The 10,301-nt window shown below is 37.5% G+C and overlaps 1 protein-coding gene across 1 annotated transcript in view; it reads right to left on the reverse strand.

Moving 5' to 3' along the window:
* The window catches only part of LOC143037959 (synaptic vesicle glycoprotein 2B-like), a 53,869-nt gene extending 43,936 nt beyond the window's left edge, over nucleotides 1-9,933 (reverse strand). Inside the window, exon 1 of the mRNA XM_076206683.1 lies at nucleotides 9,805-9,933. Coding sequence (XP_076062798.1) covers nucleotides 9,805-9,850 — 46 coding nt within the window. The 5' untranslated portion in view covers nucleotides 9,851-9,933. The remainder of the gene's footprint in view (nucleotides 1-9,804) is intronic.
* Between the last annotated feature and the right edge of the window lie 368 nt (nucleotides 9,934-10,301).

The raw sequence follows: 10,301 nt of genomic DNA on the forward strand, positions 1-10,301 counted from the left end.
CGCACGTTCTCGCCATGGATGCCCATGTGTGGCAACACCGGGAAATCTCCTAGCCCCGCCTTATCGGTCATTTCTCCTTGCGCTGACTATAGACTGCCTGCATATATTCACCTCACCATATACCTGTCATTCAAACGAAAAAAAAAAAAAAGTAATACATTAAGGTACGACTTCATTACCGGCAATACAGGAAGTATCTCAAGTAAGAAATTCGTCACATGTAATAAATCGGTCAACGAATTTTGACTGCTACCAAACCACCAACATGCTACAACCGACATTTACTTTATTGTATGCCTGACCTTGGCGATAACACAAACGATTTACAAGTAATATATATACGTATTTTTGTTAGTGATAGTGCTACTATCAATAGTATTACTATCAGATATTACTCTTAGTAGTATTACTGATAATACTAAAAAAACATATGCGGCACGTTGTAAACAAATGTATCAACGAACTTCATATCCATACCGGACATTCACCTAGGCTGGGGGGCGGCAATTCTAGTTTGGACTTGCCGCCCACAAGGCTTAAAAAATCAGACACCCTGAATATCTAATCGTAATCGACGAATTTTACGTTAGAATAAACAAAATATATTTCCTCTTCTCCTTTTTGCAATGGATACATTTAATACAAATTCTAAACTCTGTTTAATTACTTCGCAATCCAATAGCTACAATAGGCAACAAGGGGTGACATCACTGAGAACTTTGGCATGTAAGGCAGCCCGCACACGAGCAACATTTAATTGCTAGTTGTCACAACAAAATATTGTCACAATAAAAAAATTGTCGCAACGATAAGTTGTTGGTAAGGTACACCCGCACACAAACCACGCGATGGCGGCAACTATTGTTTATAGTGTCATAATTTTATACTTAAGAACACACATACACAATTCTATAGACATACATACATACATAAGAACATACATATGAACATACATCCATAAGAAATACATACATGTGAACATACATACATAAGAACATACATACATTCAGGCAAGCAGGCAGATGCACTGACCTTCCAGACAATAGCTAACGTTTACCTTTCAAATAAATACAATATGTTTTTACCTTTCTCCTTTTTATCCTCAGGGGAGAGAGTCGTATTCCAATCGCTCACCACAGCCTCACAGATGTCAATCCGGTCTCTCAATGCCTAACCCTCCCTACGGTAAAACGGGGACACCCGTGTCTCCATCTCAGAGTACACTCACGTAAAGGTATTTCGCACTTATTACGCCGCACACGTTGTCATCAAGTGGTTGACCGGCGAAATGCCAGAGGAATCTGAGGCCATAAAGAAGAAGCGGCAACGCCACTTTTGGAAATGGGTGAAAGATCGGAAAAAAAATTCCAAAAGCCGTCCTGCAGTCCAACAGACGGTACCTTTACCAGCTAAGGACCGAACATAGTCAAACATTCCCCGCTCTATATGCTAAAGTCAAATCTTTCACGGCCAAAGAGTCGGTAAGAGAGTTTCATAGAAAAGTCCTTAAATTCAACAGAACTCTACGGGAATTAAAAGACTATAAATATTGTGATGAAATGTTTGACGAATTAGAGATTTTTGACGGGGATACCACGGACGTGGCTACCGACAATTTTATGAAACACTACTTTGCCGGATACTCAAATTTTGTGAAGAACGGTGCTGAATCTGACCACAGAAACTATCAGATGCACTATCTCGATATGTCATATAAAGTGTTTGTACGCTCCAAACGAGTGAACAAGTATGCGATAAAGTAAGGGAAGAAGCGCAGAATAAGACGAAATGCGGATAGCCGAGGGCCAGAAGAAACAGATAGAGGAACAGGCGAAGCAGAGGCTAGAAGAGGAAAAAAGGCTTGAAGAAGAGAAACTACGCGAGAAACTATTACGTCAACAGAAAAAGGAAGATGCAAAAAAGTTACGTGAACAGAAAAGAGAAGAGAAAGCTAAAATTGCGGCATCGAGAAAAAGGATAAAGGCCACTTTAAGGGATGTGTCAGAGATTGATACGTTAACCGAGGAAGATAAATAGTTGTTGAACGATGATAGGGAAGAACGCAGACGACGTTACGTAAAGGAATCAGAGAAGGGTGTACGGAGCCAGCCTGCCGTAGAGCTTATAGGCGCACTTCGCGAAGGACACGCCACTAAAGTCGCGCCCCCGCGAGCGAAGCGAGCAGCGCCGCAGGCCAAGCACCCATGGCGAAGCCATGACTGGCGAAACCAGGTGCTTGTAACAATTGAAAAAAAAATAATAATAGTATCTTCATCAATATAATGAAATGTCACTCACATTTACCAACAGCTTTATATCTCTGCCATTACCCTATTAATAATCCATTATTATCCTATTCATAATTCTATTGTTATCCCAATTCGACACCTGCATACAGAAACCAAAATCCTTCCCACAGAATACCACACAAAAATGACATAAAAAACAAAAAAAAGATTAGATATAATATATATATATATATATTATATAAATGAAAATATAACAATAAAAAGTAACAATAATAATAATAACAATAAAAAATAATAAACATAATATACAAGCAAAAGGCTTTTTTTTTCCCTTACAATGGAGGTAGCCAAAATCAAAAGGGATAATTCCACTCCCACTCATTTACAAAGGATTACAAAGGCGGAGCATGCCGACAGGAGACCTTTTGATCCATATCTAGGTCGGATGCAAAAAAAAAAAATTAATAATAATAATAAAGATAATAATAAATCGGGAGCATAGTATTCAAACATTTTAACAACCTACCACTTGTGCCACACAATACATCCACCTAAAAACACATCCACACTCAGATCACTAAACAAGTTCTTCGAGACAGACCATCAACCTCAATTCCCCACTTCCAACACCCAAGACATAAACCCCACATATCACAACCACTCCCCATATCAGGAAAGAAGCCCACTGACATGCTTGCATTCAGGGGACCAAAAAGCATATTACACAACATCAGGTTTGCATGTTCCCAGTTGAAGTTGCATGTAAATCTTAGGTTTAGGTACAACAGGGCAAGGTTGGGAGGCAAGGATGCTGGTTATCAATTGATTGTCCCATGCACATTTGATTAGATAGAGGCTATATCTAGGGGCCAAAATGCATTAACAGCTCCATTACATAATAGTCTGTAAGGAGAAGAGGTGTCTGACCTGAACAGATTAGGTTCTTGCTTATTATCTAACTTAGCATGGAGGGCAAAGTGGTTGAAGGCAGCGGCAGATCCAGGGAAAGGGGGCTGAGAGGGCTGAAGCCTCCACCCTCCCAAAAGTTGTTCTTTTATTACCTCATTGTAAAGATCAAGAAACCTACCATGTGTATACCTATACATGGCAGAAAGCATTATTACATTGGCAGAGGTATATTCAACACATCGTTGATGGTAAATCTTTAAAATTAAAGATTAATTATTACTTTTGCCCAATATTTTGAAAAATAAAATAAATAGAGACCATATACTTCAATTTATACTCAAAATCATCATATTTATGCTACAAAGCATATCTCTTTAAAAGCATCATCTATATTTACAAAATTCAGGTCAGCCTCCTCCCCCACAAAGCATCATCAACATTTACAAAATTCAGGTTAGCTCCCCCCACCCAATTTTAATCCTGGATCCACCACTGGTTGAAGGCTAATAATAACAACTGTTGCTTAAAGTTTTGTAGATTAGAAACCCACAGCTCCACAGAAGCCCTCAACCCCTCCCACAGCTCTCTTTAAATGAAACACTGGATTGATGTTTGTTTTGTACTACTGTGAGAATGTATCTATGTCATGGCTTGTAGTAACAGGTGGGAAACAATTGTTGTTTGTCGGCTCTTCTTGTAGAAAGGTGGAGGAAATACAAAACTGATAGTGATCCTGGGCACAGTTCAGAGACTGAGTGCTTGACCCATAGAACTGCACCTCCAGAAGGAGACAAGAATGTTGAAAAGTTTTTAAGATGTATGGCATGAAGATGGTTCTCTGATGTCCATCTTGTGTGACCACTACTTTCAGATACTTGTCACGGGCCCCTGGTTGATGGGTAGGAAGGATATAAAAGTATAGTTCCTCAGGGATCAAGTATTGGATAATTGTTATTCAGATATATGTCAAAAATCAATATGAAAAAAGAGCAAATCTCTACAGTTGCAGCTGACATGGAGAGAGAGAGAGAGAGAGAGAGAAAAAAGTAAAGGACAACCATGGAAGTCTTGGGCCACTGAGAAATTTAGACAAACCAGTATTTTTAGCTGAAAGAGGGCAAATCAAATTCAAGTTTCAGAAGTAATGTAAAAGCAAAAGCAAAAGACACAGCAGTAGAATTATAAATAATGTAACAGATCAGTAATGACTAGAAAAGATTTTAATGTTCACCTACATGTGCCTTACTCTTGGCACAGGTACCTGCTTGTGGTGGTCCTGCAAGATGGACAGCAAAGAGAATCATCTCCCATCTTCAAAACCTGTCAATTCCCTCACCTTTGGAGGTAGAGTCTCAGGGTATTACACTCAAGTTTCCAGATTAGATCTAAGGTCTCCCTTGAACCAAGTTCAATTATTTTCATTCTACTCGTTAATATAAAGAGGGTAGACAACTGGCAACTGCTCCTCTCTTTCTCCTACTATTGGTTGTTTTTTGCTTTGAGGTGTTTATATGGAACTAAAGTAAATGTTTAAGATGTTACACATTCTTTCATTTGAATGTTCATTTTTACCACAGGCAGATATAAATGAGCCAATTTGATTACTGATAAAACTCTCTATCTTTTAACATGACTTGATTTTTTTCCCTTATTTATCATTCAAATGCCCTATTTGGGTAGGTTATTTTTTTTTTCTTCTTTTTACATTCTGTTCCAATTACCTTCTTGTGTTATTCTTCATGTCCTACTGAGGCTGCTCCTGTTCACTTGATGTAGCTACCTTTGTCCATAAAATTCCTTTATTTTTGATTAGTTGCTCATGGCAATCAAACCTCCTCTTTTGCTTCATTCTTTCTTACCTGATTTGGGATACTAAAAACAAGTTTAATGCTGTCAATATCTTAGGTCACTTTGGCAACATCCCATTGGAACAGCCACACATCATTTATTTCTTTATTCATCCATTTTTCATTAACCTTTTTCTGGATTGAATAGTTTTCTGTCAGTATGCTTTACCATTGTAACTCATTATAATTTCTATTCCTCTTTTCTACTTCTCTAGCTTTCCTTTATCAAGTCTAATTCCATCTCTTGACAATATTGTTCCCAATGATAGAAGCACTAGTTAGCTCTGATTAGATATTTCTTTCTTTTCCATATATTAACCCTAGATTTTTCAGCCCTTTTTTGTAAGATAGAGCACGTAGTCAAAGCAGACAGAGTGATACTGGGCCCAGCCCCTCAGAATTACACTTCCAAAGAGAAGTGAGTGTTCATATGTTCTAAAAATGTGCAGTGGGGAGATAGTTCAATTTGATGTTCATCTCATGGGATACAAGTAGGGACACTAGTTAAGAAGTGCAGTTTTGAGTAGTCCCATCCAGAAACATGATTTGCTTCCCCCATCCCTCCCATGATAAACATGGAAACATATATTACAAAAGATTCCTTGTATATTCAAACTAAGGTAATTTGAACATCTAGTAATGAGATAGGCTGTTGGTTCTTCGTTTTGCTGAGCAAATCACCAAACTCCCTACTCCATCAAACCCTTTCAGACATTTGTCTCTCGGAAAAAGCCTTCCCAAAAGCAGCAAGAACCTCAGTAGCACGACTACACTTGGGTGACCATCTAGCACTAAAACAATATAAACATAGAATAGGCCTGGTCACATCAACAAACAGTTATTAAATTTGAGAGTAATTTAGATAAAGCATGGAGCAGCCAAGATTTAATGTATAACTATAGAGCTAAAATTCAGTTTGATAACATTATTCGAACTGATACCACCACTTATTCAGTTCAAAATCCAAAACTGGATACACAGGCATAGGAAAGACTCTTCCAGAAGACTACTGTAAGAATCTGTAAGATAACCATAACACAGAAGATACCAAAAACCTCATCTCACACTGCCCCACCCCATCCATACCCAGACAACAACATACTAGTTCTTCCTCGAGTGATTTATGGGCCAGTCTGGGGGTTGATGCTGGTTACCGGATTAATTATCTTGCTACATTTAACATTAGAATGGTGAAGGGGCAAACTGTGCTTCCACATGGGGCCATTCAGGATCACACTCTTGAACTAATGTCCAAGTAGGTATCTACTGCCAATCCCAGCGTCATCTAATGTCACCATTACAGTTTTACCAAATCTACTCTCAACACAATTATAACCTTTTCTGCAATGGTATACACTGTTACCCTTTTCATACTGAAGATTCTCTGTCAATTCTTTCCTAGTAAACTCACCTTGAAATCTTGTATCTCAGCTATTGCTTAACCTGATTCAATAAAATTAGGTGAACTGTAATGTCCTTAAAATTTCTGGACTCCATACCAGTTGTTGATCCCTGCACAGGAGATTTGTTTGCCCTCATATGGAGTATGCATCTCAAGAAGATTAAACTGATTCATCTTACTCAGAATCTCTGAGTAAGTAAACATTGCAGGTTTTGTTATCTACATCATAATTTGCATCCCCAGTCCACATTATAAACACAGAACAGATCAGTATATGCAGATATAGAAACTTGATCATAATTGTGGATTTTCAAGTTAAAGCATTCCAATACTATTTATTTGTAACATTAACCCCAAGAATACTGCCTTGACATTGAGTTCTCTGTAACATAAAACATTAAATTCTTCAATATTACTTCATTCCCATTGCTATATTTTCAGCAAATTACCCTTTTCCAAATTTGAAAGGTATTAATGGAATCTCACAAGATTCAATGAATTGAGTGGATTTTCCACCCTTTTCCTCAGACAACATCAAACTATCTCTTCTCTAAGAGACTTATGGTCCCACCTAGAGGCTGTTGGCAGTTTCCTGGAGGTTTTCTGCAAGATAGCCCAGGGACAACAGAATAATTTATTGATTCACCCTTTTAACTGAAAGCAGGAGAGGCAGGAAGTTCACTCAATATACTTTTAAAGTTTGCAGACAGCAAAATCAAATGTTAGATTGAACTGTATATGGGTACAGATGGTGATTTTTGCATAAAGAAACTTTATGAGTGTGTGACTGATTTCAAAATACCATAAATTAGTGGTGAGAAAAATAATTCCTAGCTATGATATTGCATTCAAAATGGTATTTACAAGGGTTTGTTTCAAAGGAATTGACATGAAGGAATTGTAATACTCAGGTCTAGGATGACCTGTTAGGATAATTCCTTCAGCTAGTAAACCCCTTTCATGGTAAATATGAGAATATTACTGCAGCATGTAAACAGTGTGCTACATTTAATGTGTATGGTAAGTAATAATAATAACTTTTATCTATAGTTTCACTAAGTGGAAGACCTGAAATCCAACAGTGGCTGGTAATGGTCATCAGCTTTCTGTGTGAAAAAGTGTAAGAAATACAGCTGATGGAGTGATCTTGGGGTCTGTCTAAGAGACCAAGTGTCTGTCCCTCAGGGCTGCATTTCCTGATGGAGGTGAGAGGATTGACAGGTTTTGAAAATTGGCAGTTCTGTTGTCCATCTTGCAGGACCACCATAAGCAAGGCAGGTTATAGCAAAAATCTGCCACAACATTAAGCCATATTTGAGCAGCCTTCTTCCTCCCTTCCTACACACAGTACTTTCCATTCTTTAAGAAACTTAGAAATGCTTACCCAAACCTAACCTAACCTAACCATCTAACAACCTGATATGTCTCCAAACCTTAAAATTCACTAATAAAATTAAATGAAGGACAGCATTTTAAATAACCTTTTTACTGCTAGATGCATCAGCTAGCATATTTCCAATTTCCCAGACACAGTCACACCTTATTTTGTGACATATTTTTCAGTATATTATAAATACATTTAATCTTGGAGAAGTCACCTTTTCCAATGTACAATAATGTATTATTAAACTTTTGTTCTATAAGTATTGTTAATTAAGGATCATTTGAATTTAGGAAATGATAGAGATAACCTTATCTTAAATTATCCCTTTAAAGTCCCTCTCTCCCAAAATCTAAAAGAAGACAAACATACATGTATATACCAAGGGCTTTTTCTCCCTTACAAGGAAGGTAACCAAAGTCAAAAGGCATAATTCCACTCCCACCCATTCACCATCCCTCCCTCTCATCTAGGCTCCTCCTAGATGGCAGGTCTTCCCTCCAGCTCAACCATTGGCCTGGGTCAGAAGCAATGCAGCAAGGCCGCTTCATTAAATCAGCGACACCCCCCTCTCTATTCTCTTATGCAGAGGACAAAGAACAAAGGAAAAACATCTGGAACTGATGTTTGTGCAGTTTTAGTAAAAGTAAAAATAGTGGGTTTCCTAACAGTGCAACAATGTGATTCAGAATCCTATTGATAAAAGCCTGATAAAAAGGTCACAACATTGTTTCACATCAGCAAGATTTTGTTTGACAAATCTGTTGACTTTTCTGATTAAAGTGATACCTGACATCAATACTGGTTTCCCAGTGAAACATAGTTCGCCATAAAAGATTCCAGAAAAAAGTATGGACATGTCAAACTGGAACAAAGATAAGCAGGTGGATTGGTGAGTGGCTGATAGATAGGGAGCAGAGTTTTTACAAGAGGGAAAAGCCAGGATGGTGTCTAGTAAAAAGCAGAGTGCTGCAGGGGTCAGTACTGGGCCCCCTCTTATTTACTATATCAATGACACAGATGATATTGCCTCACAACAAATATTTTTAATAATGAAACCAGTTAATTTCAGGAAGACCTGAATAAAATACACCATTCTGAGTATAATCAGTAGACTTGGTGGCTTTATAACCAGCAAAACAGACAAAAGAAAATGTGCAAAGATGAATGACAAGAATGAACACAAGCATCTGGTAGGACATCTACGTGGAGAGATTGAGAAAGACAAAACTGGTGTCACTAAAAATAAGGAGAGTTAGGAGTGATCTCATTGAGGTCTTCAAGATAAGGTAAGAGAACTAGAGGGGCTGAAAGTGGAGGACTTTGGTAAGAGGAGGACTTGTGGGCAAACTTTTTCCATTTTGCCAAAAAAGAGAGCAGAGACCATCCATACAAGATATCAAAGCAACAACCACAAGTGAATATAAGGAAGTATTTCTTTTGTGTAGTGGTATAATAGAATGGAACAACCTAGAAAGAAAGGTAGTAATGGCAGACAGTGAAGAGATTTACGGCAAAAACTGATCCATTAGTAAGGTAAGTTGAGAGAGGGGGGGGGCAATAAATGAGCCAATGATGGCTCACTGCCCTGAGCTGATCCTAAACCAACCATAAGATCACTGGCCCTAATGTGGAACTTGTAAGACTACTGGTAAAAATTACTGTAGCTCATTGAGAAATGAAAACTAATCATCGTTAAAAGTCCTTACAAAATCAGTAATGTACCATACATTATGATTATGCTGTATCACTTATTCATACCCTTCTCAACAGCTGTGATGGAAAGCTTACAAAACAATATAGAAAAAAATGTTGAATAGATATAAACTCACTGAAAATTAAGAATATAAAAATTGCATCATAAATGACTTCTTACTTTTTAGTAAAATTACGGTCCACAGTTCATTTCTTATCAACATCAGCAAGGTACCTACAACTTTTAATTAACAAAATCGTGGGCTTAGCTCATAACCTGTTTTAATAAAATATATATAAATGTACAAATTCCATCCTTACCTTCACGTAACTCGAACTGACTAAGTAAAGCTTTTCTCTCCATCATTCATTCTTTAAAGATTATCTTGTTACCATGATTTCACTTTACGAATTATCTTCTGTTTACATTATCTACAGTTGATGTAGATGCAGGATTGCACCAGGATTCCAATCTCACCTCGGATTGGTCAGAGGTTACACTTGTACACTAGTGAAAATAAATGCATTTTCTTTTTTTTTTACAATTACAAATCTGATAAAATGTGTAGCATCAATCTGAATTCCAACAGTGATGCTGGTATGTAGATTGAGGTTAATAAAAACACCGAAATTAGCGCAAACTGCTAGTTACATATATTGATGTAAATTGTACATATCCTGTCAATATATATCCCATTTGTGGCTAACGATGCCGATGGTTTTAGGAAAACATGCTTTTGTTGGCCGACTTTTTGAGTGAGAGCAAGTAACAAATATGATTGAGGATGTTTTATTTGATTGTTTCTTATTTCATAATT

This window comes from Oratosquilla oratoria, chromosome 23 (assembly GCF_046742065.1).
Source record: "Oratosquilla oratoria isolate Oo_2021 chromosome 23, ASM4674206v1, whole genome shotgun sequence".
In the NCBI taxonomy this organism is placed as follows: domain Eukaryota; kingdom Metazoa; phylum Arthropoda; class Malacostraca; order Stomatopoda; family Squillidae; genus Oratosquilla; species Oratosquilla oratoria.